The sequence below is a fragment of the Mixophyes fleayi genome, chromosome 1, assembly GCF_038048845.1.
Source record: "Mixophyes fleayi isolate aMixFle1 chromosome 1, aMixFle1.hap1, whole genome shotgun sequence".
Classification (NCBI taxonomy): Eukaryota; Metazoa; Chordata; class Amphibia; order Anura; family Limnodynastidae; genus Mixophyes; species Mixophyes fleayi.
In genome coordinates this window covers 395,320,881-395,344,750 of record NC_134402.1, presented here as the reverse complement: position 1 = coordinate 395,344,750, position 23,870 = coordinate 395,320,881, and the positions used below count along the sequence as shown (strand labels likewise).

General features: G+C 38.5%; 1 protein-coding gene across 4 annotated transcripts in view; it reads left to right on the top strand.

The window, feature by feature from the left end:
* KIAA0825 (KIAA0825 ortholog) overlaps window positions 1-23,870 on the top strand; it is a 374,240-nt gene that overhangs the window by 50,444 nt on the left and 299,926 nt on the right. For all 4 annotated transcript variants that reach the window (XR_012678323.1, XM_075181021.1, XM_075181001.1 and 1 more), the window contains exon 4: window positions 2,330-2,978. Coding sequence is in view for 3 of the 4 variants with exons in the window: in XM_075181021.1 (XP_075037122.1) it covers window positions 2,330-2,978 (649 nt within the window). In the remaining variant the exon portion in view is untranslated. The remainder of the gene's footprint in view (window positions 1-2,329; window positions 2,979-23,870) is intronic.

Sequence of the window (23,870 nt, the reverse complement as noted above, 5' to 3'; positions counted from 1 at the left end):
CAATGGGACACATACGTTTTTGGAGTACAATGGCCACATTTGCAGAGGAGTTTGCATGGGGAGAGGAGGTGGGTGGAGTGAAGGCGCTCACACTACAGTACGGAAGAGGCAGCTTGTTTTACAACACAGTGCAGAAACAAGATTTAGGGGAAATTCAATTCCACCCAGAGTAACATTGTGCTAAACCTATTACCGTTAATTAGCGTTAATACAGTGATTTTAACTGTGCTTTCTGCTCACAGCTCAGGGAGCCACAAGCAAAAAACGCTGTTGAAATGACTGTATTAACAATACTTACGCACACTATTACTGTTATTAAAGTAATTCTATCGTTTTCAAATAAGCATTGCCCAAGCGATTGTATTGTGTTTCCAACGCACAAAGTAATTTATTATAGCAGATGCAAAGTTTAACAGTTCAATACATGATTATAATATAATACAGTACAGTACAGCCAATACCAAAAGATACATACATACCGCTGCATTCACATTCGCTTCGCTGCGCTCCCACGGGTACCAGTGAACAGTAGTTCACTCTAGAATACTGTGGTCAGAGAATGACTGAAGCTAGTGGGAGCACAGCTATGATTATATACATTCAGTGTTACAGAGAGAACAATGCAGATGACGTGGCTTGCTTCTATAGGTCCAGGCTTGAGGTGGGTCCAATGTAAACAGGTCATAGGCTAGTTCAAACAACTCCCTCAAAGGCTGAGGGTCAACATTCCAGATGATTCTCCCACTCAGAAACCAATTACAACTAGTCCATTAGCATTTTACAGTTTGGTATCACTCTGACTATTTATTCCCTAACATCAATAACTAGAGTATGCAATATGCGATCTCTTCGGCGAATGAACCGGACAGCTGCTGATGAATAGGGGATTAAAATGACATGGCACATTTCCTATAACCTGAAGTGTACATATAATCATAATATATAAACTAATAATAAACCAAATACTATCTGCTCATAAATCAATGTATAACGGAACCAATATGAATTATATAAATAACTAAATGTTGTAATGCGAGTGTGTGTGTGTGCTTATTTTACCGTGCGATCGCAGTATGCCACGTGTAGCAATCACACACTAAAACAATATTAACCAATATACTTTCGTTCATCCAATTATACGACTTCGACACCGTAATAATGCTAATAGTGCGCATGTTGCGTTACTTTCAGCATTAACGAGGCCAGTAGAACTCCCCCCTTAATGTTGTGGAGCGATATTATTGTACTGAGATAAAAGGATGGAGAGGGCAGATTTTGGGAAGCTCAGAGCCATACCTGCCCATTATCCCTCTACAAAAGCACTTGAATTCTGCACAAGCTCAGAACTGGTGGAGGTCATATGTTGTCCTATGCTGTTAATGAGACTAAACTTTGCATACACAGTTAAATGTGCATTAAAAAAAAGAATGACAATTGAGCAGCATATCCCCCCACCCTCCTAAGCATCCCCAGCACTAGTAGTCTCTTAGGTGCACTCTGATCTATGTTAGAAAGGCTTCATACACACACACTAAAGCAACACATGTAATAAAAACAGTCCCAAATCCCCTAGTTGATGTAGTTAAGCCATAAATAAGGCTAAGCAAGACTGTACTTATTTAGCTAAAAGGGGTAATGCTAAAGCCCTAGGTGATTAGACATTGGTGTGACTTTGAATCTCTTAAAGCTTTCTCTGCAAATTAAGGGGCATTTTCAGTTTATGGAGGCGAGAGAAAGAGTGCACCTTGATGTGTGGGTGCACCCTCGAAGCAAAGTGGTACCAAACAAAATCCTTTATGACAAAAAAATGTAGGAAATTATTATTAAGTTATTAGAAAACATTTTTACCCGGACTATAAAATTGTGCATGGGATTAAGGGGTATTCAAGTTGCAAAGCAAAAGTATTATTCCACCGGCATCGATATTTATTTATTATTTCCCACTCCACTAGCATTGTTGACATCACCCTAGCCCAATAATCAATAACCTCTGTCCACTATAGTTCACCATGCTCTTCTCCAAACACCCTTGAATCAATCCTGTTATCTTTCTGCCCTTTGTGGAGATGAAGTCTCAGCAGCTTCTTTCTCTTTAATCATGAAGGTAACAACCATACTTGTTATTGGCTATATAATGACTGAGTTGTGCCAATCAGACACCATAGTCTGTGGATTCTCTTACAATGACTTATTTAAATTCACTACATAGATATTTAATTGGTTAGTGCCAAAGCATAGATCTTAAATGTTAAATGCTGCAAACAAAGCGTCATTGTGTGATTACTGAAAACATAAGTTAGTTAATAATTGTTTTTCTTGTTTTATTTAGCAACATTTTCTGAAGAACTGTGAAAACCAGGAGGACACGGTTCTTCAGTTCCTTATGGACATCTCCAGTGAATGTGGCATCATTTTCCCTTCCATTCCTAGTGGAAGTTCTTTTCATTGCACGTCCCAGACTTCACTACATACCATTGAAGATGACTCTTCCATGGATTTGCAGGCTGTGTGGGATAATATAAGACTTCATTTGCGTCGCTATCTAGTTGGGAAGTTACAAGTCCGTTTTGATACCTATAACAATCGCTCAAATATTCACATTAAAGCCCAGTGCTTGCAGCACCTTCTTTTTCTTTATCCCGAATCTGATGTCCTTGCTAAATATCAGAATATCCAGCAGAATTTTATTGTTGAGCTTCTGCATAACTCTAGCGGGAGCCACATCGGAAGTGTACTCGGGGCGTACCAGGAGGCTATTCCCAAAGTGTACATGATGATAAAAGAGGATTTGTTTGTGCTAAGCCGTGTTATAGACTCTTCATTAATAATTAAGTTTTGCAATGAGACTTTCTTTGAAGCTATCACTGAAGAGATGAAAACATTCTTTGAAATACTTCAAGAATCCAACAATGAGGAGCAGCCTATCCAGCCAGCGTGCCTAAACAAGAAGAAGCACAAACAGAAGGTGCATGCCCTTGGTAAGTGGTTACATTTTTACAATGCATAACAATAAAACCTTTACTGATGGTGATATGTAATCATCATTTGCAAAATTTGCAGTGCCCCTTGCATTAGTATTTTTGTTAAATATTTTTTCTGGTTTGCTGTGTGAGTGGACACAAACATAAATAAGGTCTAACTTCTTTCTTCACACCACCATTTAAAACTAGACTGATGTTTTTCAAAGCATAAATTACGAGAGCCGTAACTTAAAATTTTAGCGTCTGGAGCCGTCCCCCCTAACCCTGAATTTTAACCAAATGAACCTAAAATATTTCTAAACTGCGTACCCCGTCAGCGTTGCGGGTGGTTGCCCCCATCGCACTGCCCTAGTTGCGGCCCTGTAAAATACATTTCTTTACTTTATTTTATAGATCAGTATTTTCCAACCTATTTATTTTTACCTAGTACACTTTTCTGTCTAATAGCTTATAATCAAACTTATTTTTAAGCTAGAGTACCATTTGAATCTTGCCCAAGTTGCCCCTCAGGCTATAGCTAGCAATTTTATGACTGTAGGTACAAGAAGGTACTGTTATCCACTTCCCTAGTCATCTATTTATCTCTAGCCATTGCACTATTGGAGTCTCTGATGAATCTGTCTCCCTCTCTATGGCACAATAGCACCCCTTGCCATGAGGAAATAAGGAAGACAGATTAAAAAGAGGGATAAAACTCAAAGACCACCCATCACTTCAGATTTCCATTGTGCTCTCTTGTATACTGCAATGTTGCTCACCTAAGTATTGAACAATTAGTTGTCAAGCTAACTATAACTTCCTTATTTTGGATATGCTTTTAAGTCCAGTGCGTAATATTGTATCCACTAAGCATGACATGGAAGCCTGCAGCTGGTGACTGTTCAGACATTGTAGACTATCTACAGTGGTTTAGAACTATGTTTTCAATTAGTTCCAGTGTTGTTACAATATTAATTTAAATCTGACTTTGTAAAGTAAATTATTGTTTAAGGGGTTGTCTAAATCTTTTTAATCGCACCTATAGTACTTATTATGGAAATTGTGCCAACATTTGATTGTGTTATACAGTCTTCAGAGAAGTATTTTCATGTATTTATAAAAAAAAACTTTAAACTTATAGTTTATATTAAGAAAAGAGAGGAAAGTATTCATCCAAAAAAAGAGGGAGGTGGTTGAATTGATGTTTGTTTTACTAAGCAGAGCATAGAGAAATGCAACCAGAGTAATTGATCCTGGTGGATGAATAAAACTGAATAATCTAACACTGACCCATGTAAATTTAATACAGATGTATGGCTGCTGTCTAGATGCTGCAGCTAAGGCAGAACATACGCTCTGAGATATTTATTAGACATATTGAAGCCATAACATAATTCATTGAAGCTGTAATACTGTCAGAGCTGCAGTCGTGTTCTGTTGCATCATCACAGTTGAAGATGTAGCAGATAATCATGATATACAATATTTTAACCTTCATATTATTACTCTGCGTCAATAGGTTGTTTATAGCCTAGAAGACAGGGCTGCAGCAGAACAGTGTATGGTGTGAGATTTTACACACAGATGTTCTATTAGATACTTGGAAGCAGCTACATAACCAGCAGAAGTGGCACAAGGGGTGAACATGGGGTGCAGGGGCCCAAGCCTATACCACCCAGTTGGATGCTGGGTGCAGTTTTATGTTGGTAAAAATATCAGCAAATCAGGTGAACAGAAGGGAGATTAAAAGAAAAAAAAGTAAAACCTGTATTTAAAACCTTGCAATAAAGTATGTATAGTGCTTTGCAATGGAGATGGCAGTGCGATTGCACATTGAGGGTGTGATTCTCAGTATCGGGTTTTTTTCTGTATATAATGACAACTGCATAGTGCCACCACTATGGTATATTGACAGTTTTGATATTGTACAATAGTTGTCATAGTCTCTGTGGAAAGAGAGCTAAATCTACCAGAATTACTATTCACAGGTTCTGGAATCTGTTGTGTCGAGTGGAATTTTAATGTTATTTCTGCTCATTTTACCTGCCTTTGTGATTCAACGTGGCACTGGACATTTTTGTAAAGTAAGAAAATATGCATATTAACAATGTTTCAAAAAAAGAGTGTTTGGGAAATAATCATATGTTAGATTTGATTACATTGAAGTGCTATTCAATTGGACAGCATATTGTTCTTCGTCTTCTTCTTCTTCTTATAATTATTGTTGTTATTATTAGCTTATATAATTCCAGCATACTATAAGGTGCTTTACAGTTAGGAACAAACACAATAATAAGACAAGACTGGGTATTACAGACAGACAAGGAGCCCTGCACATAAGCTTACAATCTGTAAGGAAATTGGAGTTAGATAAATAAGCTTTAGTACCACAGATTGCATATTGGTACAGCTAGACAGCAATGGTGAAAGTGTATAATGGAGTACATGATCCAGTCACACAGCAATATTGGTTTGGGGATCAGTGGGTTATTTCAGAATAGAAGACAATAAATGTAAGATTTGTGTGAACTGTGTAGATGGGTTGTAATCAGTTTGAATAGCCTAAGAAAGTGGTTCAGGAAGTTGATAGGCTTACCTCAAGAGGTGAATCTTCAGTGAACACTTCAAGGTTTGAAGAGATGTATGTACTGTTTTGTTAATAGTATTTATATGTTAGTAAAAGTATTTTATAGTCTGTAAAGTACAGGCAACCAATGTAGGGACTGGCAGAGCGCTGCAACAGTAAAATAATATTTTTGTGGGGAATACTAGCCTAGCTTTAGCCGCTGCATTTAAAATACATTGTTAAGGTTACATTCTCGTTAGAGGAAGACCAGTAAGAAGGGGGGTCATGAGATGAGATCAAGAGATTATGATAGCATGAAATAAAGTATTGCAGCATATTGTGTGCGATGTGTGCATATTCTGGATTGTTTCTTAGATGTGTGTAACAGGATTTAGATAAAGATTGGATACTTGGAATGAAATACAATTCAGAGTAAAAAATGATATCTAGATAGCAATCGTCGGGTAGGATTTATTGTCATGTTATCATTCAAAAAAGAGATGTCAAGTAAGCAGGTTCTGTTGACTAGTGGAAAGAGTGTTCCGTTTTTTAAAGACTGAGTTTGAGTAATGAGGGCCAACAGTTAGAAAGAGATCCAGAGAGGATAGATCAATTTGGGTGTCATCTGCATAGAGCTGAATTTTTCAACAGAAGTGGTTTAAATAGAGCAAAGTGCATAGGAACAAGACATGTCCCTGAAGTAGGAAAAAAGTTTTTGAGTAGCAAATGTAATAGTATGATGGGGTGTGGGAGTGTTCAGAAGAGATTCAAATATAGTAAATGTAAATAAAAAATGTGTTTGGTGTTACAAGCCTGAGAGAAAAGATTGGAAGTACATTTGTTTGGCAGATCCAGAGCATGTTGGCAGGAGTGGTAGATGGCAGTGTATTTGAAGAACTCTTGAGAAGTAAAAGACTCTTTGGAGGCGTGTGCGGACTACTTTACCATGACTATAATGACCACTCAGCATGCTGGAACAAGAGAAGCATTATATCGAGAAAATCAATATAGTTTTCCACAATTCTCCATGCTGTTACTATTGCATCTACATCTTCACCAAACCTTAGCAACAGCCATTGATCAAGTGGCTCCAGCGACACTACATACTACACGTCCACTTCGATGTCAGCCGTGGCACACTACAGCAACGCGATATCTTCAAAAACTTTCCCGTAAAGCAGAACGTCACTGGGGTAAAACTCGCACCTCTAATGACTTCTTCACATATACTTCTATCTACCGCTCCTATCGAAATGCCCTGGACACGTTTGCAAAACAAACATACTACCAATCTCGTATCTATGCTCAGGCTTCCAACCAGAAAAACCTTTTTAAGACATTTAAAGCTCTTCTCAATCCTCCCACCCCAAAACCTCCGTCCACTATCAGTACCCAGGATCTTGCTTCCTATTTCAAGGAGAAGATTGATAAGATCAGACTAGAATTGGTATCCTTTTCCTCGACAAGCAATTGGCTCAATTCCTTCCCACCAACTCTGACACCCTCTTTTCATTTGACCCCACAAATGAAGAGGAAATTTCTACTCTCTTCTTATCCTTCTACTCTACCTCCTGTCCTCTTGATCCTATTCCCTCGCAAATTGGTAGATCCCTGTCTCCTGTGCTCATCTCACCTCTAACTAAAATTTGTAATCTCTCGCTCTCTACTGGCATCTTTCCGTCACTATACAAGCATGCAGTGATTACTCCTATTCTAAAAAAACAAGATTCTGACCCAAACCTTCTCTCAAATTACTGTCCCATCTCTCAGCTGCCGCGCCCCTCCAAGCTTCTAGAGAGACTTGCCTACACTGGCCTCACACGCTTCCTTTCCGCAAACAACCTGTTGGATCCTCTTCAGTCTGGCTTTCATTCTCAACACTCCACAGAGACTGCGTTGACTAAAGGTTGTCAATGATCTGATCACTGCTAAAACTAAACGCCATTACTCTCTCCTAATTCTCCTGGATCTCTCGGCTGAATTTGACACCGTTGACCACTCTCTTCTCGTACAAACGCTGCAATCCCTAGGGCTTCAAGACACTGTTCTATCCTGGTTCTCATCCTACTTTTCTAATCGCTCTTTCACTGTTAATTTCTCTGGGGCCACCTCTGCTCCACTTCCTTTATCAGTTGGAGTACCGCAAGGCTCAGTGCTAGGTCCTCTGCTGTTCCCTATCTATACCGTTTCTCTTGGAAATCTAATAAGTTCCTTTGGAATTCAGTATCATCTCTATGCGGATGATACCCAAATTTATCTATCCTCTCCTGATCTCTCGACATCTGTGTTGTCCCGTGTAACTGACTGTCTTTCTGCCATATCATCCTGGATGTCCTCTCGCCAACTCAAACTTAATCTTTCTAAAATAGAGTTAATAATATTCCCACCCAACAACGAGAGCATATCTGACATTTCTATCTCTGTTGATAACATGACCATAAATCCCACCCCACAAGCTCACTGCCTAGGTGTAATCCTTGACTCACACCTATCCTTTGTTCCCCACATTGAATCTATATCTAAATCATGTTACATACATCTAAAAAAACATTTCCAGAATTCGCACATATCTCATACAACACACTGCAAAAACCTTAATTCATGCACTTATCATCTCCCGCATTGACTATTGCAATTCCCTCCTTACTGGCCTTCCCAAAAACAGACTCAAACCCCTACAATCTATTTTGCACGCTGCGGCAAGATTGATCTACCTTGCAAATCGTTATTTCTCTGTTGAATCACTCTGTATGTCTCTACACTGGTTGCCTGTTTTCTACCCAATCCAATATAAAATACTCTTACTAACCTACAAGGCCATCAACAAGGCTGCACCAACATACATCTCCTCTCTTGTCACAAAATATCTCCCAACTCGGCAACTCCGTTCTGCACAAGATCTGCGTCTCTCATCCACACCCATTACATCCTCCCATTCCCGATTACAGGACTTTTTCCGGGCTGCACCCACCCTATGGAATTCTCTCCCTCGCACAATAAGACTCTCCTCTAGTCTACAAGCTTTCAAGCGTTCTCTGAAAACCCACCTCTTCAGACAAGCTTATAATATTCCTCTTAACCTCACTACATTACCCTATTACCACCTGTTATACAACTACCCCTTGACCAACATTGTTGTGTGACAGGATCATTTAGCTTATAAGTCACTTTTACCTTTGCAGTCTGGCTGGGCCGACTGCAAATGTAGACTTAACCTCATGTGTCAAACTCCCATTGTCCAATAGATTGTAAGCTTGCGAGCAGGGCCTTCTCACCTCTTTGTCTGTTTTACCCAGTTTGTTTATTAGTTTACTATGTTTGTCCCCAATTGTAACGCGCCACGGAATATGTTGATGCTATATAAATAAATGATGATGATGATGATGATGATGATCTTGTCCATGGCATAAGTAGTATGGAGACTTGGACAAGGTACAAACTGGGGCAGTACTAGGTAATATGTAGAAGCAAAAATGGTGTAATCTGTGCCTGTAACAGATGACTAGCACATGGGAAGGCCATGCTGCCTGTGTCTTTGTCTCCATTGAAGTTCTTTTGTTTATTGGAAATGGGCATCCACAACACAGTGTGCCTGTGATGTACTTTGCTAGATAGACTCGCACAATTCCTTCCCTCAGCCTGTGCAAGCATCTGCTACAGATGCTGTTTTCCTGCTCCATAAACCAATGTGCTTTGGCGAACATTGTGGTGTACTTGCACAAATTGAGAAGCACAGTGAGTCCAAAGCTGGTTTTCCACCTCCCAGCAGACAATTTACATGTTCTTTACTTCCAGTGCCTGTTTCAGTAACAGCAGACAGCTGGCTGAAGAACTGGGTGCGTAGAGAGGCTTGAGGGTCGGGACGGAGAGAAGTCCTCTAATAAGAGGGGTCATGTAGCGATTTGATCCACATTCTTGCTGTTTTTCTCCCACTCCCTCAAAAAAAAAATCCTGTTGTATAATCTTTGTAGTGATCAATGGGGTCTGACAGATTGGCATTGAGTTCTATGCACAAAGCAGTGGACTTGTCAAAAGACAATGGGATCTGGAGAGTTAGTTATGTGTAGTAAGCAATGGGTGTGTACAAAGTGGACTGTGTTGTGGTTAGTAAGATGTGTAAAAACGGATATGTGCAATGAGGTCTAAGCAAATGAGACTGTGTATTGGGGTCCAGAAATAACTTGCTGTTAAAAAAATATTCCCTTCCATTGGGCTATACAAAACTTCCTTGTGCTTGTGTCTAACAAGAACAGTAATCACTAATTGCTTCAACATTTACCTTATTAGCTACATCTGTGAAATATATTTGTTCAACCTCCAACAATGATCCTTTACACAGCAAAAATGGTCCAAAACTTTCCACTTTCATTCACCTCGAGTAACTGCAATAGGAAAAGAAGTAGTTTGGTGCAGAACATGTTGTACTGAGTTGAAGGTGTTTTGTTGTTGGGTCTGTTTCTGTGAACTCAATATAAGCAGATTTTCCTAAAATGTGCTCCAAGCAGATTACAGTTGCATTTATTTTGTAGGTTAGTTAGTGGTCTTGGGTGTGGACAATGACCACATGATTGCTTTCCTCACTACAAAAAGTCAATTTTGAGCCAAATTTTGGTGGAAGTGGAAATCCAGGACCCTATTGTAGGTCAGTTACTTTGTTTTTAACCCATTCTTTTGATGTGCTTTTTGCAATAAATATAAACTTATTTAGGAAACCAGCGAGGCAGTGACCTTATTACAATATTATAATTTCACAGAGATGCTCAAGTTATCAATCTGTTTGCCTTGGGGTGATAGCTCTACTTCATAATTCACACTTGTGGAAATATTTCTGTCTCTATAACTTTCACTCCGCTTTCCTGTTAGCTAGAAACATTCTTTTATTTGACTTTTTATATGAACCCAATTAGTCTGAAATACAAGCTGGAGCGAAAAATAGAAATGAGTTAATAAAAAATCAGGATTAACAAACATACTGTATATCATTCCGAATAATAAATAGGGCACAAGTGGATTGGCAGGAAATAATTCCATCCTGTTTGTTTTTTTTGACAGCACTCAAACCACTTGAGCATCACTTTTATGTTTTATAATGTCAGTGAACCACCTGACAAAATAATTTCTGAGTAATTCATTGTACAACTCAATCTATACTGAATGCAGCGGCAGCAGCAAATTATTATTATTTTTTTTCTTCACTGAAGGAACTAATAGGTTTCGCAGTCCTCATGTCACATAATATTTATTCCTTTCTGTAGCAGATCTGAGTCCTATCAAATAAAAATGTATTATTGTGCAAACTAAACCTAACAGAGACAGCACACATACAATCCGCTTCCTTAAAATCAAACAAGGGTATTTACTTGCAAAAACTAAATTTTTCTTCAAGTGACTGGGAGCATGAAGAGATATGAGACTGCTGGGGGTAGTTTATGACCTACAGTTGATAGGCCAGCCAGTTGTGTCAGCCAGAAGGACATTGTATTTAGTTAGGCTAGGTATACACTGAAGTTGTTTAGCCAATATACGACCATTCGGTCAGATATTGTGTTAGTGTTAGTGTTGTTCCAAAGTGCCGATTGTCGTTTCATTTAGCTGGTCGTACTGTTTATTAATCTCGTTTCAATCACCTTCAGATGTAGTGTGTATGCACTCACGGTCACAATCTCCATAGAGTTTACAGAGTGATGCTCTTTTCAGCCGATGCCGGCAATGAATGTTCCGGTGAATAAATGTAGAGAGTGCTGTAGATGGAATAATTCATTGTGATACTGAATATTACATTTCAGAGTCACAGAAGCTAACAAATGCTTTATGACACGTGGATAGCTATAACAAGGCATGAATGAATATTGTGCTGTCATCCTCTAAATGACTAGAAGACCAGATAAAGAGCACAGATCTTTACACTTAAGGTAAATCATGTCTAGTGTGTACACATGAATTGCCCGACAAAGAGTCTCAAACCTAAATTTAATTATTTGTTTCTCTCTGGTCCTTTTTGCTTTATAAGGGTTTCAAAGTATCAAAAATCCCTAAGTGCTGTAATTTGTGAGTATGCAAAAACCTAATTTTCTCAGGCCAGGTTTGATATATTTTAATAAAGCAAACAAATCTTTTTGTTTAGATTATAACCATCCTTAATTTGATATACCACATGACTGGAGTTGAGGAAGTTAACATTTCAAGGTCACTGATTCAAAAAATTGAAACCGATATACCCCCCCAACCCCTACCCCCCCTCCCCCCAAAAAAAACACATGACTTTTTTATTGCAACATTTGGAAATGTTCATGTCTGTGTCTGTAATATATGTAATGTACTGTGTCAGGTGGAAGTGGTTCACAATGTGTTTGCGTGTGTGTGTGTGTATATGTGTGTGTACCACTAATCAGAATGTTAAAATGAATGATTAGTGGAGCAAAATTAATAAAGATGATACTGTATTACTCAAATCTCCGTGATTATAAAGCATTGCTAAGGGAAAAGAGTAATTCATCCTCACTAGAAACCGAAAGTTCAATATCAGAAATACCCTTTTAATGTATTATTGTGTCAAAGGATATAATTATCCATATATAAAGTCCTCTAACTAGTTATATTTATGCAACATCGAGCGAAGAGAGAAAAACACCCTCCAGGGGATTTTACTAATAGGTATAAGAATTAATAATCAGTCTCCCAGAGTACATCATAACTTTTTCAGAAATATTAATACTTAAACTTTATTACCGGTAATTCATTTAAAATGTTCCATCAGAAAGCAAAATATTAAAGTCCTTAGTAAAAATGTAAGGACTGGCAGGTGATTGGAGAATATATCCCCTATTCCTATGTGGACAGTGAGGTATGTGTATTTAGTATATCGCATGAATTATAGATAGTACATCACTTTCTTTTTATTCATTCCATTATAAATAAAATGGGGATCTCCCCAGGAATCTCTAGATTATCAATAAAAGAAAATCCTCCTTGATATGCGCCTCATGATATTATACGTATTGGATGAAGTAGTTAATATCTTTAAATTTCATCTACTGTATCGTTTTAGTAGTTAAAAGATTTAGCAAATTAAATCCTAATTTTCATATTCAAATTAAGATGCACAGTCATTGCTAAAAGTTTTGAGAATAACATAAATATTATTTTTCACAAAGTCTGCTGCCTCAGTTTTTAGTCCCTCTTTGCCATGACAATGAACTTTATACCAAAAACAACATTTCCACTGCATTTCAGCCCTGCAACAAAAAGACCAGCTGACATTAGGTCAGTGATTCTCTCATGAATACAAGTGAGAATGTTGATGAGGACACGGCTGGAGATCACTCTGTCATGATGATTGAGTTAGAATAACAGAGTGGAAGCTTTAAAAGGAGGGTGGTGCTTGAAATCATTGTTCTTCCTCTGTTAACCATGGTTATCTGCAAAGAAACACGTGCAGTCATTATTGCTTTACACAAAAAGTGCTTCACAGGCAAGGATATTGCTGCTAGTAAGATTGCACTTAAATCAACCATTTAAATCAGGAACTTCAAGGAGAGAGATTCAATAGTTGTGAGGAAGGCTTCAGGGTGCCCAAGAACGTCCAGCAAGCGCCAGGACAGTCTCCTAAAGATGATTCAGCTGCGGGATTGGGCACCACCCGTGCTCAGGATTGCAAGCAGGCATGTGTGAGTGCTTCTGCATGCACAGTGAGGCAAAGACTTTTGGAGGATGGCCTGGTGTCAAGAAGGCCAGCAAAGAAACCACTTCTCTCCAGGAAAAACATCAGAGACAGATTAATATTCTGCAAAAGGTACAGAGATCGGACTGCTGAGGATTGGGGTAAAGTCATTTTCTCTGATGAATCTCCTTTCACACATTGTTTGGGGCATCTGGAAAAACGCTTGCCTGGAGAAGCAAAGATGAGCGCTACCATCAGTCCTGTGTCATGCCAACAGTAAAGCATCCTGAGACCATTCATGTGTGGGGTTGCTTCTCAGCCAAGGGAGTGGGCTTACTCACAATTTTGCCTAAGAACACAGCCATGAATAAAGAATGGTACCAAAACATCCTCCAAGAGCAACTTCTCCCAACCATCCAAGAACAGTTCGGTGATGAACAATGCCTTTTCCAGCATGATGGAGCACCTTGCCATAAGGGAAAAGTGATAACTAAGTGGCTCGGGGATCAAAACATCAAAATTTCGGGTCCATGGCCAGGAAACTCCCCAGATCTCAATCCCATTGAGAATGTCAGGCGCCGCCTCCGCACCCCACATAGGTGCCGAAGACTGTTGCCTTCTTCTGCGCGCTCGCTTCCGTCGGCGATTAGCTGTGCCTGGTCGCCGGAAACCCTCTCCCAATCAGCCTGCAGCTGTCTGTATTTAAACCTCACTCTGGCGCCAGGAAGGTGCCAGAGTATTGGTTCACTACTCCATCGTTCCTCTTATTCCTTATTCTTCTGGTTCCTGACTTGGCTACCTTAGACTATTCTTCCGGATATCGTTTGTACTTCACTGCCACTGCAGAGGATCTAAACTTATGGGTTTTTGTTTTTTGTTTTTTTTAATTAAAATTTTTATTGGGTTTTTGTAAACACAGACAGGTTATAGATGCACAATCAACAAATTTGCATGGTAGGCTGTTGATACAGAAAGAAGGATATTCTTGCTCCAGTCCAAAAATGTACTCAAAGACCTGTAAAAGAGATATGCCATACCATACACAAATCTACTAGTAACAATATTACGAACAACATACAGACAAAGACAAAGGGAAAGAAGGGAAGGGGAAATCACATTTGGAGGAGGGGATGTAGCAAAAAATGCTCACTTAAAACTTCAATTTAGTTTAAAGCTCTGTTAGCCTAGTAGGTTGTGAATCTGCCTGGTACAACACAAATCAAAACTTCTGGTTTTGACCCTATGCCTGTCCCCGACCATTCTGCTGTTTACTCTAGTTGTACTGCACTGCCGTTGGCCCTGATTCGGACTGTCTGACCTTTCTACGTTATTCATTGCACTGGTTACTATCTGGGAGAACAGCGACCTGTGCACCTCACGCAGCGAAGTACATACCTCCTTGCGGGGGTCCCTGGTGAACACTGGGGGTGCAGTAGACTCCGCGCCTCCCAGTTTAGTAGTGCCAATACCAGTCAGTTTATTGCTGTGTCACGGACGTGACAGAGAACTTGTGGTCAATCCTCAAGAGGCGGGTGGACAAACAAAAACTCACAAATTTTGACAAACTCCAAGCATTGATTATGCAAGAATGGGCAGCCATTAGTCAGTATGTGGCCCAGAAATTGATTGACATCATGCCAGGACGAATTGCAAAGGTCTTCAAAAACAAGAGTCAACATTGCAAATATTGCCTCTCTGCATAAGCTTAATGTAATTGTCAATAAAAGCTTTTGATACTTATGAAATGCTTGTAATTTTACTTCAGTATACCATAGCAACATCTGACAAAAAGGTCTAAAAACACAGAAGCAGCAAACTTTGTGAAAACCAATACTTGTGTCATTCTCAAAACTTTTGGCCATGACTGTAGGTGTCTAAATTAAAACTTTGTCTTTATCTTTAGGTGTAGGATAGATAATTGTGTGCCATGTGAACTAGTTAACATGTAGATTCAACTGATAAAAGCCAAAGGATTTAGCTGATTAAGTTGAACCAGAATCATGGTTATTATTTGCTGTCCCAGTGCAGGTTTTACCAGAATTCCAGTGGTATCTATTATTACCAAATATGTAAGGATGCTTTAAGACATTTAGGAGGTGAATAGTTCTATAGTCAGCAAAAACGTGTTTTTCACCTGAGTTAGGGCTTTGCCTTATATATATTTACCAGCGATAGTGGCTTCCCCGGTTGTTGATAACAATTGCTAGGTTTTCTAGAGATAAGCTACCACATGCTAGGGAAGGGGAAGCCTATTTAACAAGGACTGCAGCTGTAAAAGTACAGAAGAAAATTACTGAAGAATGCTTGATTTGCACATATTCCCTGAGACTCGGCGAAGCTGTAAGCTAAGCCCGTCTGCTCCAGGACAGAATCACCAAGAATTAATAGACCCTTTAGTGCATTTAATTTTGCTGTCCATGATGACTGAAGGGAGCTGTTAGTTGCAGTTGGGCACAGAAGCTCTTTGAAGTGAATGAAGCCTTTTAACAGTTACCAATACTGTGTTGTACAATAGGTATTTGTGCAAATTTAACTTAATGAGTGCATTTATTTATTTGCATTGTCAGTGTATTATAGATTCATGTATGTTTTAGAAATAAAATAGCATGTGCATTTGTAAGACCAAAACACTATTGTTAAAGTAGCCTATTACTTTGGCCTCTTATGCAATTGTAGGTTTTTGATGTCATCTTATTTTTCTGCAATATAGCAAAAATCTGTTTATTCCTTTTACTAAAATACAATGTTGGGGAGGTAGATGCAGGCATCACATTTTAATGCTGAATCCGTTTACCGCAGTCTGGTACCTCCGTGATCCCAGTAGACATATGTTCCCTTGCTTGGTGTCTTCATAGTATATTTAAAAAAAAATTAATAAATATTTTTTTACCCAGCCTAATGCTGAGGACTGTAATCGGGAGATTATATTAGTAGATTAGCCTAGTACATTGGGGGCAGTGGCATAATAAAATAACATTACGTACCGTACTCCCAATGCCTTTGGGGGGTGGTGCGGTGGTCAAATATAATGACTTCCAGCCCTGTTTTATTGAGGTTAATTAGAAAGTTTCTAAACACAAATAATGATGAATTGTAGATAAGGGAAAGGAGTAAGGGAGTTGGAGGTGGGGAAAGGGAATAAAACAAAAAAACGCTTTTACAATGGTTACTATATCATTCTAATCTTTCTGTATTTCAGAAGCTCTAGCTGTTCACCTACAGTTAAACTAACTACAAAAATATATTTTCACACTATATATGGCTTCCAGAAATACATGATCCATGTATGCTATATGGACAGACCAGTGGTTGCAGTGGGGGTGTATACAGTGCTATGTCATACCGCCACTTCTCCTACTGCCTTCATTGTAAAACTATTACATTCTATTCACTTACATTACATTTTTCATACCTCCAATTCTATATTTCCATACCCCTCTTATAAAATTCAACCACTGGAACAGACAATAGAGATCTTGGAATATCGGCAAACTCTAAATGATTATTTGAGTAAACAGCTGACATAACATTGAAGAAAGGTAAGATATATATGGGATAATGCATATACGGATATTGGAGAAATAGAGGATTTTTGTGACCAGATACAAGTATAAGGACACATGCTAAGTGCTTTAATAGAGGTCACAGAACTATGAGATGACTTCTGATATCCTTATATTTCACATTAGGAGGTGCATTATCCCCTACAATATATGGGTAGCACAATTTAAAGTAGACATTGTGTAGACATTATCAGTGTATTAAATTATGTTTTGGTATACTTTGTTTTTTTGTTTTATTATGTATATTCTTTTTAATGAGAGAAAGGAAAGCAGTCAGCCTGTGACAAATTGATGTTTGTCGGAGGGTCTGTGATATGGTCGGTGCTGGGTGTATTGTACCCAGAGTGCCTGGCCAAAGTAAATTTACTAAAGTAAAGCAGCTGTAAGTATTGTTGAAACACAGTGTGTGAATAAATGTGAAGTTGATTATCTTTGTCACTTTCTCACATGGATGATGCATGTCCTACCATAGTGAACTGTATTACCTATGATGACTAGTGATTTCAGACTTTGACAAATATGAGAATATCTTTCATAGCTGTTCATACAAATGTTCATACAACTCATGTACTATTACAGTTCACTCTCCTCTGCTACATATCACAAATAATGTTTTTGAGTTTAGTTCCACCTCATTTAAAACCTATTTCTAAAATACTGTGTATTTCACCTTAACATTTATGTTAATGATGTGCCTTTCTGATATCTTTTAATATTTAAACAACTTACCATAAGCCTTACAACTTACTCAGCAATATAAGCTTTCCCAAAAATGAAAGTCGCACATGTTCTCTAACTAGCTCTTCTTTTCTCAGAACACTTACAGCATTAAACGGCTCACACAGCAGAAGTTAATTGGAAAGGAGAAAGGTGTATAAAACGTGGGATCCTGGAAAAGGCTCGCCTCCCCCCTTTCCCACACTTCTTTATGGCCCTGTCATTTTCAATCAGCCAAGAGCACTTGTGATCAGTATATCTGATAACTTTGGTATGCTTTTTTTTTTTTTATAAGCAGGATTCCCCAACCTCGTCAGTCCCTCACTCTCTCTCCCTTTTTCTCTTGGTCTGAATTATAATCTTGATAAGACAGAGATACACTATGTCACAAGCAGCTGTGTACAGCCTTGCCTCCGACTTCAACTAATTTGTGCAGGAAAAAATTAAATCAGGAGGTAAATTATTTCATGATTGCTCATTCCCAACAGAGTTGGGCATCATTCTGAAGAAAATATCTAATAATTGGTTTCAGCCCATGTCAGACACATGCAATTCCCTTCACTAATGGCTGTGTGAGGTAGCACCAGGCCTCGGGGGTCAGCAAAGGACTGGAAATAGCTTAGCGCAAGCCACAGCACTAGAGAGACGGAGCACATAGGAAATGAAGTGGCAGTAAGTGTAATCCATAGGGGAAATGTGCTTCACTTGGAGTTTAATATATTGCCTCCGTGTCTGGCAGCAAGCCACACAACAATTGTTTACCTTTCTGTCAGCATCTGCATCTGTTCTGTTTTGTAAACGGCACTTAACTCTCAGCCGGTAAACGCTGGAATCAATAACAACAGCTAGGGGAATTCTTTTCTTTTTATCATATTCTATAAAAAATGCGCGCTACAAAAAATGTTTGCCTTAGATTAACAAGGAACAGACATTAACAGGGTCAAAGGGATTTGGTTGGTAAGATTTTATTGCTTCAAAGACTCACAGTAATTATATCAACGCGATTTGAATGCATTTTGTAACCTATCCAAATGAAACTGTTAAAAAATTGCTAGCATGCAGTAATGAAGATGATTTTTTATAATTATCTTAAGTACTCTGTATAGAAAACTGCTGGCACCTTCGGTAATAATTTAGTTTGTGGTATTGCAGCTGGTATACTGAAATATTAAGATGGCTTTTTATAGTTTTTGGGAAATTTCTGATTATACCAAGCTATGCATATTTGGGATTTTAATGAGGGATGGTATAGAAATTTGCTCTCCACAGTGTGAGTCTGTTAGTTATTATCTTCTGTAGAAAGTATCATTTGATACGAGATAGTATTTTGTGTAACCAGGCATATTCAGGATATACACTGTACAGATGAATGCTGTCACAAAGGATTGTTATAATAGTTATAGCATCACTTAAAACTTAATATCATTGAGAGCAAAGGAACACATTAATGTTAATGGGATTTGTGCACGTAACTCCCCATGCACTGCTTGGAAAATGTACCCCTTAATGTCTTGAAATTCAAAATAGGCCAGTTAAATTGCTTTTCTTTTATTAAACAGCCTCCTTTTCAATTGCAGTCCAACTGAAGTTACATTTTTTCGTAACATTTTATTGTTCGCAACTTGGCATTTATAGTTGTTTTTATTCGATTAATTAACCTTTTTTTCTTTTCTTTATTTTTCTTCCCGCAAGTACATACACATGCACAATGGTGTTCTCAGATACTGCCAACTTGCACATGAAGCATAGAACATTAGAAATGGCAATGGTGGAGTGGGGCATTCTGTTACTGCTCAAATTAACTAGTTTGATTTCTGCTGTCGCTGCACGCCTGGTGCTGTTCCATTATCCACTTGAACACTGGGGTAATGCTTTGCAGCCCACTTCTGTTCTGAAGGGGTCAAACATATTACATCGTTAACACCTTATTTGCTGAGTGCACATGCAACGTTGACTTCTAAAGTCTGGGATATGGACCCTTCTCCATGGAAACACACATTCTTGATTTTTAATTGCACTAGCAAGGGGACATGGCACAGTGGTTAACATGATTTGAATTCACAAGCTTGCAGATTTAATACTAGCCTTGACTAAAGTGCTTTGAAAATGGATGGTAGTGTAACATTATTTGCTGTGAAATGGTATATCATCACTTTCTTGTTAAGTATTTTCCAAATTTATTTGCAATACCATTTGAATTAATAGATGGTAGCCTAACCTTTGATTGAACTATATGGAGAGGAATTACAAAAATACATATTTTTGCATTGCAACTAGAACCTGCTGAGCATTTGTGAAAATGATCATGTGCTGAACTAGAAAACTATGCAAATTACTGGTTGCTTAACAAAAATCTGTCTTTTAGAATTATTGCATTTTTTCAATGAAATAAAAACAATGTGAATTGATGGAAACACCATTGATAGAAACACTGTTCTTGTGTCACATTATTCCAGGATTTTCGTTTTGGTTTTACCTTCTACACCTTCCAATACTTTCCCTTTAATCTTCATACTACCACCACACTCCCTCATCCAAAATATTCCGACCCAGCATGTATACAACAACCAACCACAAGCAGCACTTTACGCCTCTGGAAATATAAGTGTACAAGTAATGTATCTCACGTACATTGGGGAAGTAGTCATTAATATTATATACCTGATAATAGCTGAGAAAACTGGTTTTATAGTATAAGACCGCTGTAAACAACTTACACAGTGTTTATATGGAGGTAGGGCTTCTAAAATCTTGTTTTCCTTAATCTACTATTATTAATTTGTTATAATCCTAAATAACTTGCTACAGCCGCCTGGTTAATTGAGGCTTGGGCTAATTTCTGCTGTATTGCAAACTTATGAGAGCTTGATTGCATTTTTTTTTAGGGGGGGCGGGGGAAACCTGTTCCCTGTGTGTTGTATTTAAATGAGACTGTGAAGCTCTGTGACTGCTGTCTCCTCTTATGATATATTATACTGTGCTAAACCATTCGTACATTTTTCAGTATTGCCCCAACAGTTTGTAATTTGGAAAACCTACAGCACATACCATATAATAATCCTACTTATATTAAAATTAAATTACTGTGTGTGACCCAACATGACATTGATTATTTTATGAGGAGCAAAAAGAATTGTTATCTGTGTGTTGACCTACAACTCAGATTATCATGCTAGGGTGGTAATTCAACACGAGCTGGAAAGCCATTGCTGTAAGTCTGTTTGGAGACAAAATGGCGGATTAAATTCCAGTGCTATATGTTTTTCTTTTGTGTAAATGTATTTAGTAGATTCGTTACTTGCCACAACCACAGCGCAAATTATACTGAACATAGGCCACAGTAAATTATAGTTGTATAGCTCCATGGAACCGACAACCCCTGAATTGTTTTTAACCTGAATAACCAGTTGTCATTTAAAAGATAAGATATTATTAGAGTGAAAAAAATATATAATGTGTGAATATGGGGAAACAAATGAGTTCTTGTTAGTGTAGAACTGAAATCTAAGAAAAAGAAGATATCTAACATATTGTGGGTCAAACAAAGGTTCAACTTTCTAACAAGAAATCCTTTCCTCTCCCTAAAAAGTAATCAGACTTTGGAATTTGCTTCAAGATGAAGTAGTGTCTACAAATGTACTCAGATAATTTAATCTTAAATTGGATTCCTTAAGGGATATAGAAGCCTTTTGATTATGCCAGTGTTTTCCATCACAAAAATACAGTACCTGTATATGACACCTCTGATGCAGGAACTCTTGTCATCCAAATGATACAAATATGTAATATATATTTTAAAGGGAGACTCTGGCAAATATATACATTTTCCAATGTGGAAAATAATTTATTAACTTTGAATTTTACAGTTAAAAAATGGATCTACATTTTAAGGTGTAATTCAATCTGATCTAAGCACCTTTTTGTCATCTTTATGTCCTGCTCATCTGTATGTACCCTGATTTGAAGTTGGCGGGGACAGAACAACCTTTGGCAGCTAAGATCATCATGTGTTATGTTTCCATCAGTGTCAGGAGTTGAGTCTACTGATCTTGCAGGTTGCAGTTACCTGCACCCAAGGGCCGGACTGGCCATCTGGCAGATGCCAGAAGGGCCAATGGCTAGATGGGCCGGTATAGGGACCGGCAAAAACAGGAGCGTGTTGGCCATTATTTTTTGCTATAACCTATCTGTCGGGTTTACGGCATGATAGTCTGTGCGCAGAGTAATGGGGCTGGCCATACACTGACTGACTTCCTGGTGGCCCCGGATCCTTTAATCCGTCCCCTCTCCCTACCCTATGAGTGGCTCTCCGGCTATCAGTGTCACATGGGACCCACACCACATGACGGCTGCCGTCCCATGTGTGAAGAGAGACTATAGACTGTGCCGCGGATCGAGTAAGGTAATGGGGGGGTGTAGTTTATTTGTGTGTGAGTGACAATGTACGACTACAGTGTGTGTGTGTTTGGGGGGGGTAGTATATGACTATAGTGTGTCTGTGTGGGGGCCAATATATGACTATAGTGTGTGTGTGAGACAGTGTTTGACTATATTATGTGTGAGGGGGACAGTATATAATTATAATGCGTGTGCGGGACAGTATAAAAATATAATTTTTGTGGGGGACAGTATATGAATATAATGTGCGAGTGAAGGGGGGAAGTCTTAATATAATGTGGGAGGTAGGCTATTAATATAATGGTGAATTGCAGGTGGGGGCTAATTATTGGGTGCTATTTTATTTGTGGGGTGATGGTGGGGCAATTTAAGTTAATAGTGGGGCCTATAAATTTAAGATGGGGTGATTGGATCTTTAATTTAATGCTGTGGTGGTTTGGGAGCTATTAATTGAATGTGGGGCTCTTTGGGGAAAATTAGGTCTATTTATTAAATGTGATTATGAATTATTTAATGCCTGAGATGGTTATGGGAAATGTTTATATTTAATAGAGATGGTCACTGACCCCCGTGTTTTGGTTTTGGATTCGGTTTTGGATCTGGATTACCGTCGTGTTTTGGTTTTGGTTTTGGTTTTGCAAAACCGCCATTGCGTGTTTTGGTTTTGGTTTTGGTTTTGTTTGGTTTTGTTTTGCTATTTTTTGGGAAAATCCATGTTTTTGGGCCTAAATTAACCCAATTTAGTGCTCCAACTGTTTTAGAGACAAGTAATCTAATTGTTGAGGTAATAAATCATCCAAAAAAACAGTTTAATTCTTCGTTGGTAGGCCTATTCTACACACAAAACAGATTGTCTTCCTCTCCATCTATGCATATTGGCAATGCAGCCATCGTCTTTGAATGTATATTACACCCTACACTTATAGTTAAATATGTAAAGAAATGGAAAAAGCCAGTTTGGTTTCTGTCTCTCAAGGCCCCCCTCCACTTGTATAAAATACCAAAATATTCAGCCATTATAGACTGTACAATATTAATTGACATGGAGAAAGCCAGTTTGGTTTCTGTCTCTCTAGGCCCCCCTCCACTTGTATAAAATACTAAAAAATTCAGCCATTATAGACTGTACAATATTAATTGACATGGAGAAAGACAGTTTGGGGTCACTCTGTCTCTCTAGGCCCCCCTCCACTTGTATAAAATACCAAAAAATTCAGCCATTATAGACTGTACAATATTAATTGACATGGAGAAAGCCAGTTTGGTTTCTGTCTCTCTAGGCCCCCCTCCACTTGTATAAAATACTAAAAAATTCAGCCATTATAGACTGTACAATATTAATTGACATGGAGAAAGACAGTTTGGGGTCACTCTGTCTCTCTAGGCCCCCCTCCACTTGTATAAAATACCAAAAAATTCAGCCATTATAGACTGTACAATATTAATTGACATGGAGAAAGCCAGTTTGGTTTCTGTCTCTCTAGGCCCCCCTCCACTTGTATAAAATACTAAAAAATTCAGCCATTATAGACTGTACAATATTATGAAAAATGGACAAAGCCAGTTTAGGGTCACTCTGTCTATGACACCCTACCCTTAAGGATAAATTGCCCTAACAGCAGCCTTTCAAGATGGTATGTGATATGGAAATGCCACAAGTCCCTTTCCTCTTTGGGGGTAGATTGCACCCTACACTTACATAGAAAGTTTTAAAAAGATGTTATCGGCATCATCTTCAGCTTCATCCTCACCCTCATCAGTGTGTACGTCATCATCACAGACTATCAATTCATCGCCGCTTGAATCCGCCATTAGAGAACAGTCAGTGCTTGGATGTCTTGGATGGTGAAGGCCTTCCTCGTGGAAGATGTAGTTCATTTTTATAAACATCATTTTCTCCACATTTTTGGGAAGTAACCTTCTACGGCGATCACTGACTAAGTTCCCTGCTGTGCTGAACACTCGTTCAGAGTACACACTGGAGGGTGGGCAGCTTAGGTATTGCA